General features: G+C 38.0%; 2 protein-coding genes across 2 annotated transcripts; both read left to right on the top strand.

The window, feature by feature from the left end:
• The first annotated feature begins 459 nt into the window (after positions 1–459).
• Positions 460–12,397, top strand: LOC103475903 (Fc receptor-like protein 5). The gene is made up of 14 exons (XM_081599490.1): positions 460–869; positions 1,355–1,390; positions 1,505–1,759; positions 3,631–3,912; positions 4,300–4,557; positions 5,478–5,798; positions 8,073–8,339; positions 10,284–10,535; positions 10,689–10,805; positions 10,933–10,948; positions 11,027–11,103; positions 11,375–11,425; positions 12,029–12,076; positions 12,267–12,397. The coding sequence occupies exons 1-14, from the start codon at positions 833–835 to the stop codon at positions 12,272–12,274; spliced, it is 2,025 nt and encodes a 674-aa protein (XP_081455616.1). The 5' UTR covers positions 460–832; the 3' UTR covers positions 12,275–12,397.
• Positions 12,398–15,245: 2,848 nt separating this feature from the next.
• Positions 15,246–26,238, top strand: LOC108166858 (sialoadhesin-like). The gene is made up of 10 exons (XM_081599491.1): positions 15,246–15,348; positions 15,683–15,715; positions 17,478–17,795; positions 18,437–18,709; positions 23,278–23,529; positions 23,751–23,876; positions 24,012–24,027; positions 24,113–24,204; positions 25,085–25,135; positions 25,350–26,238. The coding sequence occupies exons 1-10, from the start codon at positions 15,312–15,314 to the stop codon at positions 25,451–25,453; spliced, it is 1,302 nt and encodes a 433-aa protein (XP_081455617.1). The 5' UTR covers positions 15,246–15,311; the 3' UTR covers positions 25,454–26,238.
• Positions 26,239–27,282: the final 1,044 nt, after the last annotated feature.

Raw genomic sequence — 27,282 nt, 5'->3', positions numbered from 1 at the left:
GCTCCCCCTGTTGGTGTGGCTCTAAGCCACATTAGCTCGGTGCTTACATGCACAATAAGAGTCAAATAGGAAACCTCACATTAAGGCAGCATGTTTACTGTTTTTATAACCAAAAAATACATTATATATATATATATATATATATATATATATATATATATATATATGCCATATGTTGACTTTAAACTTTTTAATACATTTTTAATAAACGTGATGTGAAGAGCAAATGTTTATTCATTTTCACATGACTATGTTCTTCACTTGCATATTTTTAGAGCTTTCCTTTAAGATCTTGGTCTTATCACCTCAACCACAGTGTTTCTAAACTCTCCTCTGTTTTTTCACACCTCTGTTTTTTTTTTACATGTGATGAGTGAAATCATCATGAACTTCTGTTTAGATACAAGGAGGAAATTAAAATTTGACCTTTCAGTTTGTTCGCATGCACAGGCAACCAAACACTGCACCAAATAAACAATTTAACAGTCATTTCTGCTGCTGCTATTAATGCTTATTAATCTGCTGCTATCCTGGTGGGTTGCATACAGGTTAATATTCAATACCAAGAAGGAAAGGACTGTTGCACTGGACTCTTTACAGCAATGTCTCCAGTTTATTTCCTGTTTATGAGAGAGCACCTCTCGTTAGTGAACTGGAAATGCCACAGAAACCAAGTGAAGTGATGTCAGTGTTTCATGAGAAGTGATCTCATTCTGTCTCATTCTGAGATAAAACATCGATCCTGTTTGCCACAGCTCTGTTCGTCTACAGGCGCTGCATTTGCAACTTGTCTCTTTCTGACGAACTTCAGAAAAACTGTCTGGAAGCCAGGATGGGGATCACCACACCTTCTGTGCTGGGCCTGTTGTGTAAGTAGATATATTTCTGTGTTTGAATAATTGTAAATGAAAACTACTTGAAAGGAAAGGAGAGGTTTTATTTTAAATTAGCATCAGAACTGGCTCTTGTGCTTCATTCCTGTTGTTGTAGATTGCTTTCTGCTATATTTGACCATTTGTTCATTGTATATCTTCAGATATACAGTGAATACAGTTCTTACTGTTTTTTTAAATTAGCACAAAAGACAGTAAGAACTTTTGATCAGCAGCCAAATTTGATGCAGTATTTTGAAGTGAAGTTTGATTTCCATGAGACAATGATTGACTGAAACTTTTGATCTAATCCTCATGAGAACTAATACGTCCTTTGTGTTAACTTTAAATAAATCTATCCATTTGTTAAACAGAACAACAGCTTCAGTGTTAAATGTGAGGGTGGGGCACTTTTGTTTTATTTGAACTTCTTAAAAATGTTTCTACTTTAAAAAAAAAAACATGTTAACCCTTTATTTCAGTGCTGAACACACTCCTCTGCTGTGGACAAACTCAAGGTAACTCCACCTGATTCTTCCTCTCAGAAACAGCCTCTGCTTTACTTCTGCATCAAGAATTTGCATTCATGGTGAACTAGACAAGAAATCAGCTAAATATCGTTTCTGTTTTAGATGCTGTGCTGACTGTTGAGCCCAACTGGTCGACTTTTTATTCTGGGGAGTTTGTTACCTTCACCTGTGACATGAATGAAGCAGAAGCCACTGACTGGAAATACCAGCTTGACTGGAATAATGAGCCATATCTGTCTTTCAACCCAGATAAAAGCATCACACTTGAACCTCTGCAGCATAGTGGTGAATTTCAGTGCTGTGGACGCAGGAGGGGCTCAAATAAAACAAAGTGCAGTAATACTGTCACTGTTTCAGGTAAGCCTAAAACATTTTAAGACATAACTACATTAAATCCATCAGCCGTGAAGAAATATACAGCATACATATGCTTATTCAACCTTATTTTATGACAATTTGGCTTTTTTTTTTTACATAAAGTTAACCAAATAATTTCATAGGCAGGATTACTTATTTTAAATTAAAGTAAAATTAGTGTCAACACAAACAAAATGAAAATCAATTATTTTATTATTAGACCCAAGCAGTGAAGCGCTGTGGAGGCCTATTGTATCTGAAGAAATTCTGTGTTTTTATTATTCTTTTCTGTCTGAATTCACCTAAAAGTATTCAAAATTGTCACCCGTGCAATATTAAATGATTTTAATGGAATCACAAGTGGGCGCAGTTGGTAGAGCTGTTGCCTTGCAGCAAGAAGGTTCTGGGTTTGATTCCCGGCCTGGGGTCTTTCTGCATGGAGTTTGCATGTTCTCCCTGTGTATGCGTGGTTTTTCTCCAGGTACTCCGGTTTCCTCCCACAGTCCAAAAACATGACTGTCAGGTTGATTGGCCTCTCCAAATTGCCCCTAGGTGTGAGTGAGTGTGTGTGTGTGTGCATGGTTGTGTGTCCTGTGTGTCTCTGTGTTGCCCTGCGACAGACTGGCGACCTGTCCAGGGTGACCCCGCCTCTCGCCCGAAACGTTAGCTGGACATAGGGACCAGCAACCCTCCCGACCCCACTGAGGGACAAGGGTGCAATAAAATGGGTGGATGGATGGATGGAATCGCAAGTGGCCAAACTGCTCTAGAGCGCCCCCTAACGTGAGATGGGACAAACCATTCATCTTAGAGATCTGAAATTCGGTATGTATGTAGAGCTCACAAAATGAAGAAAAACATTCATTTGGATGTGTTCCCTAAAATGTACAGGGAGGTGGCCATTTTGGGTTAAAGGGTAAATTTGGGCATTTTTCTGCTTTTACACAGAGGAGAGTACTTCTGCAGACGAATCAAACTGTGAGCTAACGGAATGGAGCAATTGAGCCAGTCTGACCTCAACTCAAACTGAAAATATTCTGTATTTCGTTTCAATCATGTTTAGTTGCATAGCATCTCTCAAAAACAAGGCCATTCACAGTGCTTCACATCAAAAACAAAAATACAAAGTCATTGAACAGTCAGTAATTGAAGCGTTACAATTTGTCAAGTGAGAATGTTACACATCAGATTGTTGGTTGCTTCATTGATTATATTTCAGAAGCAACTCTAAGCAGGTAGGTTTTTAGTCTAGATTTAAAGAAATTTAGTATTTCAGCGGTTTTGCAGTTTTCCGGAAGTTTCTTCCAGATTTGTGGTGCATTCTCTGAGCTACAGGGAGCCAATATATGGACTTTAATACTGGGGTGATATGCTCCATCTTCCTGGTTTTAGTGAGCACTTTCAGCCATGATAGGTACTAATCATTTGCAGAACACACGCAGGAGACTGAGAAAATAAGTTCAGGGTTTTCCCCAGTGTATTATAAGCCTGGCGGCCCACCAGGCTAAGCATTGCCTGTTATTGTTTTTAGGAAAAGAAAAAAAAAAAAAATCTCCCTCAAAAAAAAAAAAAATCTCCTCTGAAAGGAGGAGCCCGTTGAGGGAGTGGTGAGAATGATTTATCTTTGTGAACAAAGAATTATATGCGGTGTTTACATCTCAACACGCTTGAAAGGTCGGGAATAATTACAGTTCCCCCAGCTCTCATTGATACGAAACATGATAGAAAATCTGGTCCAGCTCATGCAGAGTTCATGTTTCTCCTTAGTTTGAAAAATATTGTTCAGTTTTAATGCTTATTTATTATTATTGTAACAGAAATAATTAATATTCTGATAGTTTACTTCTTGTTCTCATTGTCAAACTCAACAGCTGATAAACCCAGAGCCACACTGAGAGCAATGGAAAGAGTCATACCAGCAGGGGGCAGTGTTACACTGACCTGCTCTGTGGATGGATCTACTGGCTGGAAGTTTGACTGGTTGAGAAATGGACAACAATATCCTGCAGTTGGATCCTCCAGAAACACAGAACCAGATGGAACCATCAGAGTCTCAGAGGGAGGAAAGTACAGCTGTAGAGGAGGAAGAGGAGGAAGAGGAGATCCAGTTTTTTACTCAGAAACCAGCAACAATGTCACAGTCTGGAGAACTGGTGAGTTTAGTTAGGAAGTCACCATCATATCAATTTGATCCTCCTTTTTTTAGGAAACATTTATCATCAACCAATAAATAAAATAAATATTTAATTTCCAGTAATGTCAAACTTTTTTGATGTTACTAGAGATATCAAGTCATATCAAATGTCATCATCAATCCTTAATTTATTTATAACTTGGTGGCAGTCTGACTTCATTGTAATGTTTTAAAGGATTTTACTAATTAAAACAAATACAAATTTTAAAAGAGATCCAGGATAGTTTTGATCAAAAAAAGTTAGAGAAATGTTTTCTGCAACGTTAGAAAGTGATTTTAGTCACTTTAAGTGTTAAATTAAATATTCTGTTCTGGCAATTTCCTGACTATATATTTTGTCCTATAGATCCCAATAAACCCAGTTTGATTCTGCAGCCCAACTGGTCTCAGATCTACAGAGGAGAGAAAGTCACTCTGAGATGTGAGTTCCAGGGAGGAACTCAGTGGACGTATGAATGGAGACCAACCAATAGAAACTCTCCAACATCCAGTGAATACAGGATCAACTCAGCTACTGATGCTGACAGTGGAGAATACAGCTGTAGAGGAAACAGAGGAAGGTTCATCTTGACACCATGGAGTGATGTTGTTAACCTAACTGTGTGTAAGTTGTCATTTATAACTGATTATAAATAATAAATTATTTCATTTTGTTTCACTTGGACAAAATATTTCTTACAACAATTTTAAAACCTTCTTTTTGCCACTTAAAAATATTTCTATTTAAAATTTGAAACAAAGTAACAGAACAGCAACTTCAACTGTAGCACAACAGAAAATCAACAGAAAACATTTTTCATTCAAAAGTAGGTTAAATTTGCTACAATGTACATGCAAACTTGTAATAGTGTATGGATAGTTTATCATATTTATGCCCTATCGGATCCATCGGATCCATCCACCCTTGTCCTTTAATGGGTTAAAGGACAAGGGTATACAGAAAATGAATGGACCATTTTCTGGTGCCTATCTCCAGCTAACGTTTCGGGTGAGAGGCGGGGTACACCCTGGACAGGTTGCCAGTCTGTCGCAGGCCTTATAGGATATTACATATAAATGTTAGGCATTAACGATCTTTAATCTAACATTTAATTTATTTTTATTTTTATTAATTGATTGAGATAGATTTTCTGGTGATGTTTGTAAGGGATTTTTATTCATATTAAAGAAGCCAAAGTCCAAAGAAAATTTCTGAAGAACTTCAGAAAGTCCAGAGAAATCTTGATCAAAGTAAAAAAAAAACACTAAAAAAAACTGTTAAACAGTGTGACTAGGAAGTTGAACGTGTTTAGTGAAATAAAACTCAATTTTAAGAATACAATGTAAAATTAAGTTAAAAATAATAATAATTAAAACAAGTAAAATACTGTATCAAAATGACATCTATCAATCGGAGCGAATCCCTGTTAATTGTGTATTTTGACTTAAATATATGAGATAGAAGAATAATAACCCTTAAAAGAATTAAACTAAAAAAAATGAAAGATGATCTGTTTAACCCAGTTTCTAATCTCTCTCCATCAGCGTCTCCCCCTCAGCCTGTCCTCTCTGTGTCTCCATCATGGCTGAATCCTGGAGCCTCAGTGACTCTGAGCTGTGAGGGTTTGGAGCATCAATCAGCAGGATGGAGGTTCTTCTGGTATAAAACTGTTACCAATCCGCCTACCTGGTGCCATGTACCATTCTACAGCTTTGAGCTGCTGGCTAACAACCCTAACAGGACGGAGCAGAACTCCTATGTCATTAATGGACCAACTCACAGAGCACAATATGTGTGCAGAGCAGGAAGAGGAGAACCAACATTTTTCACTGATTACAGTGAACCAAAGTTTGTCTGGTCTGCAGGTCAGTTTATTTCTCTTTGCCCTCAAATAAAAATGAGTTTCAGATATTGTTAACCTGAGGTAACTTTTATTTTAAATATTTCTTTAAATTTAATTTTAAAAACAAATTCTAGGATTGACTTCTGTTCATTTATGAGCACGGGTGCTGCCAGAAATCTTGGGCCCTCTGACAAAAAATGTGTTTGGCCCCCCCTGCGCAGCTGCTGTTACAATTTTTTGAGTCTATTTGACCCATAAAAAGCGCCACAATTGTAAAGGCTTGCATCTGCCTTGCTTTCTTTGGTTCAATACTGATAATTAGCACAATATTTACTGCTAATGAGTTTAACATCCAACAGTCCACATCCAGTATACAAGTAGGTTGCTTAATTTTTTTCTATTAGTTTTAAATTACTGAAATGTCTCTCCCCAGGAGCAACAGTCAAAAGCAACATGCAACTACACATAAAGCAATCCAGACTTCTAAAAAATGCTATGTAGTTGTATTTTATTCAAGCTGCATGTAACTTTAATAAAAAATATGTTTTCTCCATATGTGTTAAAGCTGTCACGATGTTGTAGCAATTTGTTATGAGAGATAATCTGTGAAACCAATCAATCTCCTCCATCTCCTTCCTGAATTACTATCACTGGTTAAAGTAATGCACCGTTCTGACCGAAACACCCAATCAGAACTAGGACGCTCTTAGCGCTGTCAATTAGCCTCATTCACTCACTGCATCAAGTGCTAATGGTGGAGAAACAACTTATCATTACAAGAAACCGTTTATCTGCCGTCATTGGTAGCTATTCTAACTAAACTGAGCATTCACAGTTTGAATCTGCACAGCTCTGTGCTATGCTAGCTGCAGCACGGCACAAATCGAGGGGGAGGAAGGATGAGCAGAACCACATGAGATTGATTAACAGCACTAAAACTCTTCTGCCACTGACAGGTTGTTTCTAGCGCTGGGAGAAGGCAGAGGAAATAGATTTTTCACAGATTACCTCATACCATACTGTCACCACATAATGACAGTTTTAAAAAAATATGTGAAAAATATATTTATATAAAAGTGACATACTGCAGCTTTAATTTCACTCAGGAGAGAACAGGGTAGGAGGGACGTGGGTTAGAGCTGCTGCTAACTGACTCATCTGTTAAGTGGTAAAAGGCACAGGGAACAAGTTAAATAAATGAATATGTTGGTAATTTTTTTCCTTAATTCATTAAATGCTAGTGAAAAGGAGGCAAACAGTAGTTTGTTGCTAAGCTAACTATGCTAAATGGTTGGTAATCTCACATAGTCTACCCATCTCTCTTGGAGAAAAATTGGTTTATAAGTTAACACTCTTGCCTTTTTTCTCTCTCTCCTTCTCTCTTTGTTTTGAAAACCTGATCTTATAACTTTTCTGGGCAGCATAGTAACTGCCGCAGTCACCGCTGCATTCAGCTGCAGCTTCTACCGACTGTAGCTGCACATGTCACTGTTAAGCGCTCCAAGCAGGAACAAACCATTTAACGCAGATAGGGGGGTTCAGGGCAAAAACGGATGTGTGTTTTTTGGTCTGGGAGGGGTAACATTAAACTTTTACTGCTAAAAACAATCTTTGAAAATACAATATGATTAATTTAGTATTTGACAGGACCCCATTTTTTTATTTTATGTCTGTGAACAAAATATAAATAATTCAATTGTGGAGGGCCCCCTTTTGGTCAGGGCCCCTAGAATCGTCATCATTTTTCACCCCTTTACCGCGCCCCTGCTTGTGACACATTTGCAAAAAAAAGATACTTTCATCATAGTTACCAACTGATGGATTAACTACATTATCAGATAAAAGACATTAGTTAACCAGGATTCTACTGTAACATTTTTACTTGCTATGAGTCCAAATTGACAGAAATATGAGGTAAAAAGTAATTTTCTGTTGATTTCTGACAAATGTACACAACTGGATAAATAAAAGCTAAATACGTTGGCAGGGATGTAGACGAATCACCTATCAGCTTTAGAACTGAAAAAAAAGGAAACATTGATCAGGAGACATTGTTAAATATTCACATGTGAACTACAACTTGTTTTTTTTATATATATTTCCACTTCAGTAGTCTATTTCCTTTGAGAAGCACTGAAATATTTGGAAAATTTTAAAGCAGAAATAAGAGTTTGATCAACTTGCTGAAATGTTTGCTCTGATCTTTATTATAATAAAAAGCAAAGCAAGGAACCATTCGTAATGAAACATTTTAAAGATGATTCTCTTCTCAGATGAAATCCTGTCTTGTTTCCAGATCCTCATCCAGCAGCTTCTCTCTCAGTGGATCCTGACAGAGTTCAACACTTCAGATCTGACCCTCTGTCTCTGTCCTGTGAGGGAAACTGTGCTAAGTGCAGAGTGAGGAGGTTTACCGAAACAGATGGACTGTCAGACTGCTCCATCTGGGGGACAATGACTGGATCTACATGCACCATCGACCAATACTGGTATGGTAGTGGAGTTTTCTGGTGTGATTCTGGATCAGGAGAGTTTAGCAATGCTGTCAACATCACTGTACAGGGTAAGATATGGTTTATAGTCTTTTTTTTTCTTTCTTTAAACATGGTAATCAATTATTATATCGTAAATGTAATCGCATACACTTTATGGAAGGTTGTTGACTTTTTCTGCTGTGTTTTATAGACTGAGGTTAAACCATAAAATAATTGATTGAATGTTTTTGTGCCATTTTTCTGCCATTATAATTAAACTAAAGTCCCTTGTATGGCATCAGATTGTTGTTTTTTTTATCACTATTTAAAAACTGTTCAGATTAAAATGTAAAATTGATCATCCATGATATAAATTATTTCCAGTGGATTGCTCTTCTGCTCATACGAAGCTAAAATCAACTCATCAGATTATGTTACTTTAAAGAGTGTAACACTTAGTGGCTGTTGAGAGAATAATTGTTCAAACTTTGTGCTCGTGTCGTCTTCCTTCATTCCCCGAGTCCATGATGTCGTGTGTATCAGCGAAACCGCTAAGACAACACAACGGTCACTGTTCAGCTTTAACAATCATTCAGAATTTATTCAAACAATCAAATGCATAATATCACACAACTCATCATAGTCATCTGAAACCACAAACCAAGACATAATTACTTGAGACGAAGACAAAACACGAAGACAAAATATGGGGGACACATTTCGAGGATGCACCCTCTTGCGGAGAACGCCATGGGGCGGACCCCAACGATGTGGTCTTTCAGTTCCGGGCACAACCCTTTTGTTTCAGAAGGCGTGCCTTTCTCTCTGCCGTATGTGAATTTTCGCAGTGTCTCTGGTGGAGTGAAGGGGTTTTTTTCCTCAGAGCCTAAAGGCGCTTTGTCTCCTTCCCGTGAGACAGAGTTTTTATCAGTTTTCTAATTTAAACAGGTAGGGAAACTCTCCCTCAGAGCTCCACATTTTATGTCTCTCAGTGAATTCCTGTTGAGTTCACAGAAAGGCTAATATACACACAGTCAAGCTCCTTTGACCCCTGTCCATGTGAATCTGCAGTGCAGTGTTTAAATAAATTATTTATTTAAAACCATATGAAGTGAACAGTTGTCAGACCCACTTAATGTTTCAGCCATGTCCTATACTTAAAGAAGTAGATATGACTGAGGTTTACCTTTCAACCTGAGGAGAACACAGATTAGAGGAGATAAGGTGAGGGAAGACCAAACATAGAAACTGATGGAGCTTCTATGTTGGACGATCATTTGTAGTAAAAATAGAGAAATGACTGCATTCATACAGAATTTCTAATCCATCAACCAATTCATGAATTTTTTTGCATGTTCATTTGAGGAAACATTTGTCGAGAGTTCATTGAAGTAACAGTCATAACCACTTTTTGTTTGACAAAACATAAGAGTTTGATTCCAATGGAATCAGAACTGATTTAGAAATAAATTGAGCTAAAAATGATTCCAACCTCTGGCAGTTTTTGTATTGTAAATGATTTTTCAATCAACAATAAAGAGGTTTTTTTAAATAAAAAACAAGACAAGCATCTCTCAACAGAAAAGAGTGCAATGTTGAAGTAGGATACATTTCCATGATAATAATTAAAATGTTTGTTTTACTTAGATCATAAAAATAGCATGTCAAAAGTTTTATACTCTTCACGAAATTCAGTTTAAAAATATTTTTGGCACTACGTTAAGAAAACAGTTATAACTAATTATTATTACAAGTGGAAATTGACATATTTCCACTTGTGTTTTGTCTTTGATGAGCTCAGGTTATCCTGACCCTAATATTTAGCTCTCTCCACAGATTCTCTCTCAGATTCAAATTGAGTCTGGTTCTTCCAGTAATTTATTGTAAAACTGTTAGAAGATTTTATCACATTATTTTATCTGATCGCACAAACCTTGTTGTCTACAAAAAATAACATTACACTTTGCACTTTAAATTATTGACACAGCTTAAAGAAATGTTCTTGAACTGAATACTATCTGATTATTTTACAGATGATAATTATGATGGTATTATCCTGGTGAGTCCTGTTCATCCTGTGACTGAAGGAGATCCTGTTACTCTGAGCTGCAGAGATAAACAACAAAATCTTCTCTCCAATGTGTTTTTCTATCATAATGATAAACTCATCCAGAATGACAGCAGAGAGGAGCTGAATATCTCTGCAGTGTCAAAGTCAGATGAAGGTTTTTACAAATGTCAACATTCAGGAAAAGATTCACCAAGGAGCTGGATGTCTGTTAGAGGTGAGGAGGAGGAAAATGTTTGATTTATTTTATGCAATAAAACTTTTAAAGGAGAACAAGATGAACACTGAGGATGTTTTTGTGGTGATCTACAGATTTCTGTCTGTGCTCAAGTTTGAAATCCTATTTTTTTCTCATGTTTTTCATTTCCAGAAACTGTATCCAGTCCTGTCAGTCCTTCATTTCCTCTTCTGCTGGTCATTAGACCAGTTATTGGAATTGTTCTCTTTATTCTCCTGCTCTTGTTGTGGCGCCACAGACGATACAGTGGTAAGAGTTTTATCTTGCCACCGGAATCATTTACATACTTACAGACATTTACAATTGTATTCTGATAATTGAATATGAAACTGAAAGATTACATGTTCAAACAAAATCCTTTCATATCCACCCACAGATTTATGCAGCATAAGGTCAGTATGAAACGTCTTGAATATGAATCCTCAGTGCTTTGCTTCATGTTGAATTTTATATCACTTTAATATTTGCAGATTGATGCGATCAGTGAGTCAGCGCTCCTCCACAGATCATCAAGAGAAGCAGCTTAAAAGTCCTGCTCAACAACACGGTTAGTTACAGAATTAATTATCACTTTAATTGAAAAATTTAATTTCCTTCTTCTTTTTGTTATAGTAAGTCAATTTCTTGTAATAAAAAACATCAACCAAAGCATCATCAGTCAACATGGGCTTTGTTCTAGAAATTCTTCATATTTCTAGAAGAATTATGAAGTTTTTCTGTTTCCCACTTTAAAATGAAAAATAAGTTTCTCCAACACATAAAACATATGAAACACAAAGTAAGATTAAAATTTCTTCTTTTTTTTCTGGCAATTTTAGCAAGGAGACCTTGTGACCCAGAGGAAGGAATTTATGTTTTTATGAAACCAGGTAATTAGAGTTCATATATTTTATGTTTTCTTGTTAGTAAAACACACAGACATGAGCAGAAACATTGAGTTAAGACACAGATATATACGAGAGGGTCAGTGAGATTATCATATTGTGTCTTAAATTGTGAAAAGTTATTTTTTGGCACATTTCAAGATTTATGTTTAACTTATTTTGATTTTTTGCTTCACTTTAATTCATACAGAAAAAGTCTCACGAAACAGGGTCTTATTTTCAAGAGCAACTTAGACAAATTATTATTTACTATTTTCTGTCAACAAATAAAACGTTGTCTATATTCTGTCACAGAGTTCACAGAAAAAAATCATTTTATGATGTACACTGGAATGAGTTGAAATTACCAGAACAAGAGCAATAAAATGTTATGTCTGCAGTCGTTTAAAGTCTTTCTTTTTATTAAATTACATGTTAATAGTCTTAAATTTTCAATGATACTTAGTCCATGTATTTTGTCTTGATGTGTTCCTCAACCTTCAAAGATGAATATTTAAATATTTGTATAGTTACCACTCTTTAAATTGGACTTTTTTTTACTAAAATACAATTTCCATTACAGTTTAATACTTTATGCTTCTATTTTAGCGAGGTCTCATCAGCCAAGGGAAGCTTCATATGTTTTCATTAAACCAGGTAAATACACCTCAACACACAATTGGCCACTGTTAGCCAATGTCAGTCAGTATTTTTTCACAATGTATCTGACAGATTCTGGCCAACAATGTTATTCTTCAGATTAACATGTAGATTTAGCTAAATATATTATCATTTCTAATTCTGATAAATGTACAAAAGTTTCACCTAATTTTCTGTCCTTCCACAGGAAAATAGAGCCATGCAGGAACAGATGATGCTGCTGCTTTGTAAACGACATGCTGTTTACATGCTTTAATAGCTTCTATATGAAGCCCAATATTTGTTTTTTCTAAATTACATCTGTAAAATACAATAATGTCAACTTATGCAAACTTGTATGCAGTTTTTTGTATTTTTATCTCAGTCTCTAATATTTACTGAAAGGGCTTGTATTACATTTCAAGTTGCCTGAGAAGGAGGGAAACAATCAGTTCATTTTATTCAGTGTGAAAAACCCAGCAGATTGTTTTCCAGTGATCCGATCCCCCACACAGAGGAAGCATGAGGTGACAGTGGAGTGGAACTTGCTAGTAAAAGTTGACATCCTGTCACGGAGGATCTTAGCTGAGCTGTTCTTGGTTCTTCCTCACCTACTAACTGCTTGGGCCATCCTTAGTACCTAGTGAGGCCTACAGTTCTTTGGATGCTGTTGTGGAGACAACTGTGACCTCTTGAATGAGTTGTTGCTGCCTTATCAAGGTAATTTTGGGAAGAGATGTGTGGGCTCCATATTTGCTTCTAGACTCATTTAACTTCCAAGATGTTGACAGGAATATGACATATTTCTGCTATTAGGGGAACTATTACTGATAAGAACGTCACATCCAAGTATTTAAAGTAACCTTTTTTCTCCTAGAGATTAAAACAGTACAATAACGTGTCACAGGGCTGCACAGTGGAGCAGTTGGTAGCACTGTTGCCTTGCAGCAAGAAGGTCCTGGGTTTGATTCCCAGCTCAGGCTGTTTGCATGTTCTGCTTGTGCATGTGTGGGTTCTCTCCGGCTTCCTAATAACACAGTCCAAAAACTGTCAGGTTAATTGGTCTCTAAATTGTCCCCAGGTGTTACTGCGTGTGTGTGTGTGTGTGTGTGTGTGTGTGTGTGTGTGCGTGTGTGTGTGTGTGTGTGGGTGTGTGCGTGCGTGCGTGTGTGTGTGTGTGAATGGTTGTTTGTCCTGTGTGTCTCTGTGTTGCCCTCTGTCAGACTGGTGACCTGTCCAGGGTGACCCCTGCCTCTCACCCATAACGTTAGCTGGAGATTGGCACCAGCACCTCCTGACCCCATGGAATGGATGGAAGCTGAAGTCTTCCTATTTATGATGTTATGAGTCCAAAGTTTACTTGTGGCAAATACTTAAATTTGTTGAATATTTTCTTTCTTTATATGAAAATCTGCTGTTAAAACAAATAAGTTCCAAATCATAGGTCACATAGTACTACAAACACAATGTATATGACCTTAAATGTCTCATAATGACAATGAAAAACTTTTCACCTTACCAAGCTTTGGGTTTTTTGACAGATGTTGTGCATTAAAAGGACAATTACAAAATTTTGATTGGGCCAGCAGTTATAAAACTTTTGGCCATATTTCACTCAACATGAGCTCTTAAGAGATGACTGGACTATTTCTTGATCATGAACACAAACAAGACCTGTGGACCTGCACTGGACAAAGAAGGTTGCTATGGTTACGAGTGGTAGATCTGTCAGACTGGAAACAACGACTAACTAAGGCAAAATATGACCTTTACAGTGTTGGCCAAATTGTGTCTTCTGGTTTCAAAACAAGGTTGATTAGTCAAAGCTTTTCAACACAGTTTTCTTTGATGACATCTTGTGGTCAGTAGTATGAACTGCAGTTTGGATCTACAACCTAAAATTAACGACTTCATTCTAACTGTCCACTCAGATTCTGCTTTATTATCACGTGACTCTTGTCTCATAGTGAGTTTTCATACATTTTCTTTCAACATATGCTCAAAACATAATGCTATGTGGTCCATTAACAAGGCTACTGATGACAAATAATCTTTTGTTGACTGAACCTGGGTTATTATGTCGTCAACTTTTGCTTCTGACTCTTTAAAGTTTGTAAATATGTTTGATACAATGAACATTAAAACACACCATAAGTCTCACCTCCTTATTAACTAGTGAATCAGGTATTGAACAACCGAAGCAGTGGCCATCTGACTCTGTCCAGACCAATCAGGCCTCAACAGCTTCACACTGACCGTAGTAGCTCTGAAGTACATGTACATGTGGTCCATCAGATCAGCCATCTTTTTACACAGACTTTGTTCCAGGAAATACATACATCTGATAACATGGTATGACCACCATTTTCACACATATCCTCGCCCAACAACGATGTATGCACACACACACACATTCACACATAGCTCAACCACACATAAGAAATGTGCTAATAAGTTCCAACTGTGCTGCTCGGTCCCACGGTGCTGCAATGCATTTTCCCAGTAGTTTTTGGGACAACCTCCTTCCAAAATCCAACAGCATGCATAACTATTCTGTCTCCAGAGCGACCGTGCACATAGTTTGTTCTGGGTGACTCCATGTTGTCCTTTGATGCAAACAAACCTATTCAATCTGCTGGTGCTTTTTGTTCATTGTTCAAATATTATTTATAACATATTATTATAAATTATTTGTATTAAGAACAGAACATAATACCTATAATATGTTCCGTTCTTCTGCAGCATATAACATGTAAGTGGGTAACATCAGAGAGGATGATGGTCAGTCAGTGGCAGAAGTTTGAAGTTCCTGTTTCAGAATTTCTCTTTCAGTAAGAAACTCGCACATTTAAACAGGACTGCATAAAAATGAGAATGGGCAAACTGTTCTTTGTAAATTATGACACAGCAGCTGCTTTTGTATGTAAATATCAGCGATATGAATTAAAATTTTGTACTTTTTTTTGTGGTTGTTTTTGTGAGTCTACACAGATTGTTGTGCATAACCAAAGTTCAAATATCTGCAGGGAACATGAAATGCAAACCAGCATCAAGTGCTGCAGTTAAAGTGGCTGATAAGACGTGAAGTTAATGTGAAAGGGAAGGAAACACAGAAAGGGGTTACTAAGAAGTAGAAGCATGAAACTTATTGATGTCATATATATTTTAGACTTAACTTCTCCTTTTATATGAACACAATTCAAACAAAGTAGAAGCCGTTCAGTTGAGCTGTGCAGTCGTTCTGGATGCCAGGATGAAACCTGCTCTGCTCTGCATGCTGGGATTTTCCTGTAAGTACATCACTGACTTCAGAGTTTAAAGAAAATGTTTCTTCATGATAACATGTGAGCGTGTATCTCTGTTAAGATCTGACAGCGCTGAAAACAGAACACTAAAGTCTTTTTCCTCTTTCCGTAGTCAGCATTGTAATTCAAGCAACTTTTATCTCAGTTTTGACAAAGAAACAATCTACGTGCATTTTTGGACATAATGTGGTTATGTCTTTTCTTTATTTTTAAGCCATCAGTTTATTAAAAAAAAAATATCTAAAATTAATAAAATAAAATATCATTGTAAATATTATTAGCTGGATAATGTCTGACCGAGCCTTGATCTTTATTGCAGTGCTCAGTTCTGTGCTTCATGGACGTGCTGAAGGTAAGTAAGTTGTTTTGGAGTGTCTTTTCTTTTTTTGTTTTTGTTTTCTGCTTGTTTAATTCAGCTAACATTACTTAAAGGAAAAATAAATACCGTTTGCATTTCTTCTAATGTATTTATCTTTTCTATTCAAATGGAACCTAGTGGTTTCATAAATTGGGTGGTTGAGGTGGTGGTGAGGAGTGACGCAGAGACCCAGGTTGTGAAGGAATGATGAATTTAATGTAGGCCGATACAGGCGGCATGGCAGAGGGTGTAGCACACAGCTAGTTACCGGTAGCAACGGATATACTGAAGACTGAAAACGAGAGCTAAGCAGACCAGAACTTAACAGTTCAACTGGAGAGCCAACACACAACAACTGACGTACGACAACGATCCGACAAGAGACAGAGACGACAGGTGGACTTAAATACACACGGGGTAATCAAGGGAACGAGACACACCTGGGAAGCAATCAACGGGGAAGACGCAGAGACCGAGACTCACAGGAACGAAACTCAACACAGAAAACCCTACAAATAAATACACAGAAACACGGATCATGACAAATGGTGCAGCATAGAAAGAAACTTTGACGTAATTGGCACTTTAGTATCACAATTCTTGTGATACTAAAGCAATATTTCTTTCTGCAACAATATTTTCTTGCATTACTGGAATATATTGACCTGTTTTGAGGCAGCTCAACAAAAATGAAAACACATTTTGGAACCTATGGTTGCACGGAACAGCTTGTTCCTCTTTGTGTTGATTTGACGACTCTCAACACTGTCTTAAAGTGTCAATTTATAATTTCAAAGACAAAACAAAGTAGATTATCAGACAGTTGCCAAATGTTGTAAAAGCCTTGCTGGTTTCCACCAAATTATAATTTTAGTATCTTTATGTTAGTAAATAAAATGATTTGAATGTGAGCAAAATATTTACCTTCTTATGGACACATTTTATTTTTTGTCATTAGAAGAGCATGACAAAAAATGCTCTGATGGCCATGATGGCTAATCAGTAGCACAACTACAACTTATGTAGTTGTGCTACATACGTTGTGCTAAATGTAGCACAACTTATACATTAATTTACAGAAATTAATATTCACAAGATGAAACAGAAGTTTAAAAATTACATGCAGCTGAAAATTATTGTTAGTTTTACAACAGCTTTAGGCCAACCATTAATTTCTTTATATTACAATAGATTCAGATTTTCTGAACATCTTTGAATGAGATTACAAAATATACACTGCTCAAAAAAATAAAGGGAACACTGATTTCACAGAAGTTTAATTTACTTGGAGTTATATTGTGTTGTTTAAGTGTCCCCTTTATTTTTTGAGCAGTATATATTAAAGAAGCCAAAGTCCAAAGAAAATGTCTGAAAAAGTTTCAGAAAGTTCTTAGAGACATCGATCAAAGTCATCTTAGAGTTCAGTGATACAAGGAATAAAGATTCAATAGATTATATTGATCAGTGTTTCTAGTCCCTGATTTATGTGATAAGAGAAAAATGAAAGTGTTTAATGAAATAAAGTTCACATTGTAAGAAAAGAATAATGTAAAAATATAATGTTACTGAAAAAGGAAGTAAAATATCAAAGTTAAAGGTAACAACCAGAGGGAGCATCAGCTATTATTATTATTATGGTTATTACTTCAATTTCAGTATATATAACAATAATAAATCTTTAAGAGGAATAAAATGAAGAGAAAAGAGAGAGGTTGTGGATATAAGTTTGACCCAGTTTCTAATCTCTCTCCATCAGCGTCTCCCCCTCAGCCTGTCCTCTCTGTGTCTCCATCATGGCTGAATCCTGGAGCCTCAGTGACTCTGAGCTGTGAGGGTTTGGAGCATCAACCAGCAGGATGGAGGTTCTTCTGGTATAAAGCTGTTCCTGATCCATCCAAGTGGAACCAGAAACCGTTCTACAGCTATGAGCTGCTTCCTGGCAGCACCAACGGGACTGAGCAGAACTTCATCATTGATGGACCGACTCACACAGCAGGATTTGTGTGCAGAGCAGGAAGAGGAGAACAACTGATTTACACTGATTACAGTGAACCAAAGCTTATCTGGTCTGCAGGTCAGTTTCTTTATTTCTTTGCTCTCAATAAAACAAAGTTTTAAGAGGTTTTTTTTAACTTGATCCAGCATTTGTCTTATTTTAAATGTTTTTTTTAATTATTTATTTAAAAAAATGTAAATTGATTATGAACATTTGACACATTGGGAAGAAAAATATATGTTCAACATAGTAAACTAATAGATCATTCACATTATTGGATAATAATCATAACTTATCCTGGATTCTTACTGTAACATTTCTACTTGTTTCATGTTCAACATGACAGAAATATCAGGTAAAAAGTGATTTTGTGAAGATTGTTGACAAATCCACAAACTGATTACAGAAAACTAAAGAAGTCAGCAAGCAGTCAGAGGGTTGGAAATAAAATCAGCCATCAGGTTTAGAGATGAATTAAAACATTAATTATTAGAGGCTGTTAAACATTCTCAGATAAAATCCAACTTGTTTTTGGAAAAGATGAAGTTATTTCCACTATGGTAGTTTATTTCATTATTAATATTTTAAAGCAGTAATCAAAATTTGATCAGCTTGCTGAAATATTTCCTGTAATTTTTATTACTATAGAAACAAATCATTTGTAATGAATAATCTTAAAGATGTTTCTGTTCCCAGCTGAAATCTTGTCTCGTTTCCAGATCCTCGTCCAGCAGCTTCTCTCTCAGTGAATCCTGACAGAGTTCAACACTTCAGATCTGAATCTGTGTCTCTGAGCTGTGAGGGAAACTCTACTGGGTGGAGAGTGAGGAAGTTTGCAGAAACAAATCAACTGTCATACTTTACCTGCTCTTACCAGAGGACAACGACTGGATCTGCATGTACCATTAACCTTTCCTGGTATGGTAGTGGAGTGTTCTGGTGTGAGTCAAAGTCTGGAGAGTTTAGCAACGCCATCAACATCAGTGTACACAGTAAGATGTGGTTTATTATGTTGTTTTGTTTTCTTATTTCCTATTTTTGCATTTCATAAATATCATAATCATAAATATATCTATTATTGTAAAAATATGTTTTGTCTTAGGCTAAATCAAAAATAATTAATTCTGCAAAGAAAGTTTTTGCCTAGATTCATTTTTATGTTCTATTCCATTATAACTAATGTTAATGCTCTAAAGCCTGTTGGGTGTATCAGGATGTTTTTTGGTCTTTTTTGTGTAAAAAATAAAAATAAAATACTATTCCAGAGGTTTAAAAGTAAACATTCAAATTAAAATCTTAATTTTTTTACCTTTGATGAAAATTGATCTGCTGCTTGCCCTGCGACAGACTGGCGACCTGTCCAGGGTGTACCTCTCGCCCGAAACGTTGGCTGGAGATGGGCACCAGCACCCCTCCTGACCCCACTGAGGGAAAAAGGGTGCAAGAAAATGGATGGATGGATGGATGATCTGCTGCTCATACAAAGCTTAAATCTTTTTTTGTTTTGTCAAGAAAAAATAATAACATCAGATTTTGGAGTATAAAACATTCAAAAGACATTTTTATTCAGGGAAACTTTTAGCTAGACTTGAGCGTTTATCATATTTATTTAAGATTTTATTGTTTTTTACTCATTGTATTGTACATTGCTGTGCAGTTAGTTAGGTTACACTTCCTGTGAAACACTTGGACATTTGTCTTTGAAAGTGTGCCACATTAATTTTTACTAACTTTACTTTATTCTCCTCAGATCTACACTGTATAATATCACTGATATTGTTTTATTTCATCAGCAGTGTAATTTTTTAGCTATACATGGTGATTACGTACTTGATTTTATTTCCAACACAAAGGTAGAAATATGATAACATTAGATTTCTTGAAGAAACAATAAATTATTTCTCTAAAATTAACTTAAACTGATTTAATGAGATTTCAACCATATTCAGCTATCATAACCTTTCAAATAATTTATTTAACAGTCTGTGAAGTGGACAGTATGATCCAATTAACTTCTAACCATTTACTGAACTTAAAGAAGCAAAGATCTGATTTCAAACTGAGAACAACCTGAGGATGATGAGGAGGAAGATCACACTGATAAACTGATTTATCAGAGATCAGAAGATAATGGATGATCATTTGGAGGAAAAATGGAGAAATGACTCCATTTCTAACTCATTAACCTTTTTATGAAGGTAGTTTCGTCAACCATTAGAGGAAATATTTGTAATTAGTGATGTGAAGTAGTACAACAAGTCAGTTCTAACCACTTTTAGTGGTGGATAATATTTTACTTGATCCATGGAAAAAGACATAAAAAAAAAAACCTGAACATACAATTTAGCCGAAAATCATTCACACCACTGGCAGATTTAGATTTTAAATCAATTTAATTTAAAATCTAAATCGGGGCCCTATTCCGGAGCCAGGCCTGGAGGTGGGGCACAATGGTGAGCGCCTGGTGGTCAGGCTCATGGAGCCCGGCCGGGCTCAGCCCGAAGAGGAGACAGCCGAGGGAGGGGACCCTGGCGGTCTGATCCTCGGCTGCAGAAGCTGGCTCTTGGGACGTGGAATGTCATCTCTCTGGTGTGGAAGGAGCCGGAGCTAGTGTGTGAGGCTGAGAGGTTCTGGCTAGAAATAGTCAGCCTTCCCTTGACACATGGACATTTAATCTGAGTGGGCCATGTTCCGTGCCTCCATTGGCGAGGCGGCTTATCAGAGCAGTGGCCGCAAGGTTGTTGGTGCCTGTTGCGGCAGCAACCCTTAAACGGGTTGGTGGACAACATTGGTGGGGGATGCTGTCAGGCTGAAGAAGGAGTCCTCTCAGGCCTTTTAGGCCTGTGGGACTCCAGAAACAGCTGATGGGCACCGGCAGGCAAAGCGGCATGCGGCTCGGGTTGTCGCTGAGGCAAAAACTCGGGTGTGAGAGGAGTTTGGAAAGGCCATGGAGAAAGACTTCCGCATGGCTTCGAGGCAATTCTGGTCCACCATCCGGTGTTTCAGGAGGGGGAAGCAGTGCAGCACCAACACTGTTTATAGTGGGGATGGTGCGCTGCTGACCTCAACTCGGGACATTGTGGGCCGGTGGGCGGAATACTTCGAAGACCTCCTCAATCTCACCAACATGCCTTCCATTGAGGAAGCTGAGCCTGGGGACTCTGGGTCGGGCTCTGATCTTGTCATTATCCAATCTCTGGGGACGAGGTCGCTGAGGTGCTCAAAAAGCTCCTCAGTGGCAGGACCCCGGGGTGGATGAGATGCGGCCGGAGTTCCTTAAGGCTCTGGATGGTGTAGGGTTGTGTTGGCTGACGCAACTCTGCAATATTGCATGGACATCTGGGGTAGTTCCCTTGGATTGGCAGACTGGGGTGGTGGTCCCCCTGTTCAAAAAGGGGGACCGGAGGGTGTGCTCCAATTACAGGGGGATCACACTCTTAAGCCTCCCTGGTAAGGTCTATTCAGGGGTCCTGGAGAGGAGGGTCTGTCAGATAGTCGAACCTCGGATTCAGGAAGAGCAGTGTGGTTTTCGTCCTGGTCGTGGAACACTGGACCAGCTCTACACCCTCAGCAGGGTCCTGGAGGGTGCATGGGAGTTCGCCCAACCGGTCTACATGTATTTTGTGGACTTGGAGAAGGCGTTCGACCGTGTCCCTTTGGGGGCCCTGTATGGGGTTCTCCTGGAGTACAAGGTACCGGGCCCTTTGATACGGACAGTCAGAGTGCGGTGTCAGAGTCTGGTCCGCATTGCCGGCAGTAAGTCAGGCTCGTTTCCGGTGAGAGTTGGACTCCGCCAAGGCTGCCCTTTGTCACTGATTCTGTTCATTACTTTTATGGACAGAATTTCTAGGTGCAGCTGAGGTGTCAAAGGGATCCGTTTTGGTGGCTTTAGGATCGCATCTCTGCGTTTTGCAGATGATGTGGTTCTATTGGCTTCATGAAGTCATGATCTGCAGCTGTCACTGGAGCGGTTCACCGCAGAGTGTGAAGTGGCCGGGATGAGGCTCAGTGCCTCCGAATCCGAGGCCATGGTCTTGAGCCGGAAAAGGGTAGAGTGCCTTCTCCGGGTCAGGGGGGTCGATCTACCTCAAGTGGAGGAGTTTAAGTATCTGGGGATCTTGTTCACGTATGAGGCTAAGAAGGGAGCGGGAGATCGACAGGCGGATTGGGGCAGCGTCCGCCGTGAAACGGTCCGTCGTGGTGAAGAGAAAGCTGAGTCAAAAAGCGAAGCTCTCGATTTACCAGTTGATCTACGTTCCCACCCTCATCTATGGTCATGAGCTTTGGGTCATGACCAAAAGAACGAGATCACGAATACAAGCGGCCGAAATGGGTTTCCTCCGCAAGGTGGCTGGACTCTCCCTTAGAGATAGGGTGAGAAGCTTGGTCATCTGGGAGGGACTCAGAGTAGAGCCGCTGCTCCTCCACGTCGAGAGGAGCCAGTTGAGGTGGTTCGGGCATCTGGTCAGGATGCCTCCTGGACGCCTCTCTGGTGAGGTGTTCCGGGCACGCCCACCGGGAGGAGGCCCTGTGGAAGACCCAGGACACGCTGGAGGGACTATGTCTCTCGGCTGGCCTGGGAACGCCTTGGGATTCCCCCGGAGGAGCTGGAAGAAGTGGCTGGGGAGAGGGAAGTCTGGGCCTCCCTTCTGAAGCTGCTGCCCCTGCAACCCGACCCCGGATAAGCGGAAGAAAATGAATGAATGAATGGATGGATGGATGGATGGATGGATGGATGGATGGATGGATGGATGGATGGATGGATGGATGGATGGATGGATGGATGGATGGATGGATGGATGGATGGATGGATGGATGGATGGATGGATTGATTGATTGATTGATTGATTGATTGATTGATTGATTGATTGATTGATTGATTGAACCAAAAAGAGATCAACCTGTCTCTGTAGAAAATAAAACAATGAATTATTTGAAAGATAAAGTTGCAAGATTCTCGCCCGGAACGTTAGCTGGAGATAGGCACCAGCAACCCTCCGACCCCACTAAGGGAGAAGGGTGTTAAGAAAATGGATGGATGGATGGAAGTTGCAAGATAATAATTCATCTGTTCTTATTTAGATAACAAAAATTTCAATAAATTTTTTTTTCAAATTTTTATATTGAAAACATTTTTTTTTTCAGTATAATTAGACCATTTTTTTAATTGCTGACCAGCTTTTTATTTGTTTCCACTTGTGATTTGATGATTTATCTTTGATGATGAACTCAGGAATGCATTATTCTGGTCTATTGCTCCTTTTCCACAGATTCTCTATCAGATTCAAATGAGACTCCAAAACATTCTTTCCAAACATCTACAATAAAACAGCTATTAGATTAGTTCATTGCATTATTTTCTGTGAACAAACTTGTCTTCACGTCTAAAAGGATAAATGGTGAAACGTGACTATAAATGCATTTCTGTTTGAAGAATGAAACATTTAATTTATGGAGTATAAAGTGTTCATGATAAATTAATTCCACAATGTTTCTGCAATTGAAAGCATAAAGCAGCTTAAAGAAATGTTCAACTGAATATCCTCTGATTGTTTTACAGGTAATTATTATTCTGCTCCTCTCCTGCTGAGTCCTGTTCATCCTGTGACTGAGGGAGATCCTGTTACTCTGAGATGCAGAAATGGAACACAAAATCTTCTCTCCAAAGTGTTTTTCTATCATAATGATAAACTCATCCATAATGACAGTAGAGAGGAGCTGAATATCTCTGCAGTGTCAAAGTCAGATGAAGGTTTCTACAAATGTCAACATTCAGGAAAAGATTCACCAAGCAGCTGGATGTCTGTTAGAGGTGAGGAGGAGGAAAATGTCTGATTCATTTTATTCAGTAAAAACATTTAAGTTTAATTTAGGAACAAGAAAAAGACCAAGAATGTTTATGAATATGTGCTGAAGATTTTTTATCTGTTTTCTAGTCTGAAATCCAATGTTTTACAAAAACCAAAAAGAGGATGTCATAAAATCTGTTGCTATTTAAGATATATAATTTTTTTTTATGTTTCTTATTTCCAGTAACTGTATCCAGTTCTATCAGCTCTTCGTTTCCTGCCATGTTGATCGTTGGACCAGTTGTTGGAATCGTTTTCATTATTGTCATTATTCTCCTGGTCTTGTTGTGGTGCTTCGGACGGTGCAAAGGTGAGACTTTTTGCCGCACTAGATCATATTCAGTCAAACACTTTATTTGTTAAAATGTTTCAAGTTTATTCTAATGGTTCAGCATAAATTAAAAAGCATGAGAGAAATCATTAAGTGTCCTTTTTTTCGCTGCAGATTTAATCAGTAACAGGTCAGTAAAAATATCTGTTCTCTCTTTCTAATTATGCATCAAATAATTACTTTCATTAATGCATTTATGACTCTGTTATTTTCAGACTGAATCAACCAGAGAGCATCAATCCAGCCTCAGCCACAAATCATGAAGTGACTCAGAATGACGGTTCTGTTTACAGCTCTCTGCTCCATGGTTCGTCTCACATTATGCATCTTTATGATTAACTAGAATGTTGAATCACTTTATCCACCTTATTCCTGAGGGGCTTACAGGGGAAACGATTATGGGTCTTACTTCCGGTGCCCACGGGAAGTAGCATTATTTCATTGTAATTTGTAGGGTTTTTTTGCTAATCTATATTCATGATAGAAGTTACATCTCTCTTTTCGATTATAATACATTATTTATTTAAACTTGTTTACGGACACACCGTCTGCTATCAGAGAGCTACTCAGTACAGATTATCGTAATTGTGAGTTCAATCACGGGGAGCGACAGGAACACGATTATTACGTTTTGTAACGGAATGACCGTGAGTTTGCAGCGCTACTATCTACTCGATTCTCGGGTCTGGTTTGCGGCGGAAGTCGCGCCCATAAATCATGCAAAACCTCTTGGGGGCTAGGAATAAGGTGGGCAGTTCCTAGATATGTGAACTGAAAACACATGACCTTCGTTGTTAAAAAATATTCTTTGCTGCCACCAAGCGGTGAGAAATTGGAATTACAAAATATTTGCTGCCTCATGAAAATAAGATTTCATAAACAAAGAAAACTAATAATTAAACACAAACAGAGTGAATCACATTAATGATGTTTGGGTAAACAAATTCTGACAGAATTTATCAATAGTTATAACTCTTCTATAGTTATAACATAATCATGAAATGAAGAAAATTCCCACTGGTAACAAATATAAATATATTGTCAGGAAAGATAATAAACTAATCACACAGAGCTAAAAACAAACTACTAGAACATCTACTTTGTTTTAAATTGATGTGATAATTTATCAATCATAATTTTATTGATTTTCACTCATTTGAACTTTGACCTTGTTTTATTGTCTTTAGGTGACTCTTCCCTCTATGAGACAATCCAACTCAGCAGAACCTCAGGAAACGGTAAAGAAAATGTTTTATAGCAGCTGAAGACACTGATGACAGAAAGTTGATAAATAATCAAATATCTCAAATGAAGATCAATTGAAACACATTAAATACACAGATATAGAACTTAAATACTTGTGAAATGCAAACAGTAAGATGATTTGAAGATTTTTCTCAACATTAATTTTCTTTTTGTGTGATTTCTAATTGACTCATCTGACAATCTCAGCAGAGAGGATTCATCATCCAACAAAAGATTCTGACGATACTAATACTAACTATGCTAATGCTAATCCAGGTAACTACAGCTCAACATGTGGTTCAGATGTTTAACATCTACAGAATAAACATAAAGTATTGACTAAAATTAGTAAGTAAAACAAAGGACATAATAATACATGATTTGATTCTTCATCTTATTGATTTATTGTTCAATATGTTTATTTTAGATTAATTTAGATAATTTCATTTGTATCAGTTTATTGTCCTGATATGTTTTGCTACAGAAGGTTAGAAGTAAATCACTGAATAGTATATGAGTTTATCTTTGAATGTGTTCAAGTCTTAAATTGCTTTAACTAATTTTTGATGCTGATGAATATCTGAGTTAAATTATCTCTCCACTGACAGGAAGGAGGAATCCTGCAGCAACAGAAGCAGCAGTGTAGGCTGAATGCTGTGACGGTTCAATCTCCAGCTAACTGCATGAGATAAAAACTGTTATCTTGTATGATCTCATTTCTTTGTTTGATTTTATTGCAATCCTATGAATATAAACTGATTCCAAATATCAGGCATGCCTCCTTTTGTTTCAGTAGAAAGCTGTCTTTTACATGTGCTATTTATTTTCTATTAGATCTGTGAAATGTAATAGAAACAAATTCACATTCATCGTCATGATGAATGGCAGTGTTTCAGCTTTAAGATGATCTGATTCTCTCAGTATTTTTAAACTGCTGCCGTTCTGTTCTTCCATTATTTGTTTATAATAAAGTTGTTTTAGCTTTAACCCTCTGATGCATGAGTGATTGACTTCTGTGAGTGGGTCTTTTTTTGACCCATGTTAGAATCAATGTGTTCTATGCTACTTTTGTCATTTTGATTCAGAATAATGTTTTATATAATATTATCTGCTGTGCTTTATTCCAGACAAGAATTATTTCATGCTTGAAATATTTTCATTTTTCACTTTTTTCAACATTTGTAGAACATTTTTGACAATTCGTATAACATTTTTAAAACAAAATGACAATATTACATCAGCAATGGAACAATGTCAACGTCCATTATGTGTCTGTGTGTGTGTAGGTTTGCAGATGTGTGTGTGTGTGTGTGGGGGGGCATGGGAGTGGGGGTGGGAGAGCACGTTTCTTGAAGCCAACTTGGTTAGCTATCTAACCAAGTTGGCTAACACTACTGTTTGTATTCTATTGTGCTGTGTGTGTGTGTGCGTGTGTATTCCTTCCTTCCTTCCTTCCTTCTTTCCTTCCTTCCTTCCTTCCTTCCTTCTTTCCTTCCTTCCTTCCTTCCTTCCTTCTTTCCTTCCTTCCTTCCTTCCTTCCTTCCTTCCTTCCTTCCTTCCTTCCTTCCTTCCTTCCTTCCTTCCTTCCTTCCTTCCTTCCTTCCTTCCTTCCTTCCTTCCTTCCTTCCTTCCTTCCTTCCTTCCTTCCTTCCTTCCTCCCTCCCCGCCCCCCCGTTTATCCAGGGTCAAGTCGTGGGGTCAGCAGTCTAAGTAAAGATCCCAGACTTCCCTCTCACTTGTTCCAGCTCCTCCGGGGGAATACCAAGGCGCACCCAGGCCAACATAGAGACATAGTCCCTCCAGTGTGTCCTGGGTCTTCCCTGGGGCCTCCTCCAGGTGGGACCTGAACACCTTACGAGGGAGGCGTCCAGGAGGCATCCTAACCAGATGCTGAGTCACCTCAACTGGCTCCTCTCGACATGGAGGAGCAGCAACTCTACTCTGAGTCCCTCATGGATATCTGAGCTTCTCACCCTATCTCTAAGGGAGAGCCCAGACATCCTACAGGGAAAACTAATTTTGGCCGCTTGTATCCGTGACCTCGTTCTCCGGACATGACCCAAAGCTCATGACCATAGACGAGGATAGGAACTTAGATTGACTGATAAATCAAGAACTTTGCTTTCTGACTCAGCTCTCT

This window comes from Poecilia reticulata, chromosome 18 (assembly GCF_904066995.2).
Source record: "Poecilia reticulata chromosome 18, P_reticulata-male-v2, whole genome shotgun sequence".
NCBI lineage: Eukaryota > Metazoa > Chordata > Actinopteri > Cyprinodontiformes > Poeciliidae > Poecilia > Poecilia reticulata.
Note: the sequence above shows the minus strand (reverse complement) of the source record. Positions and strands in the feature narration are given on the sequence as shown.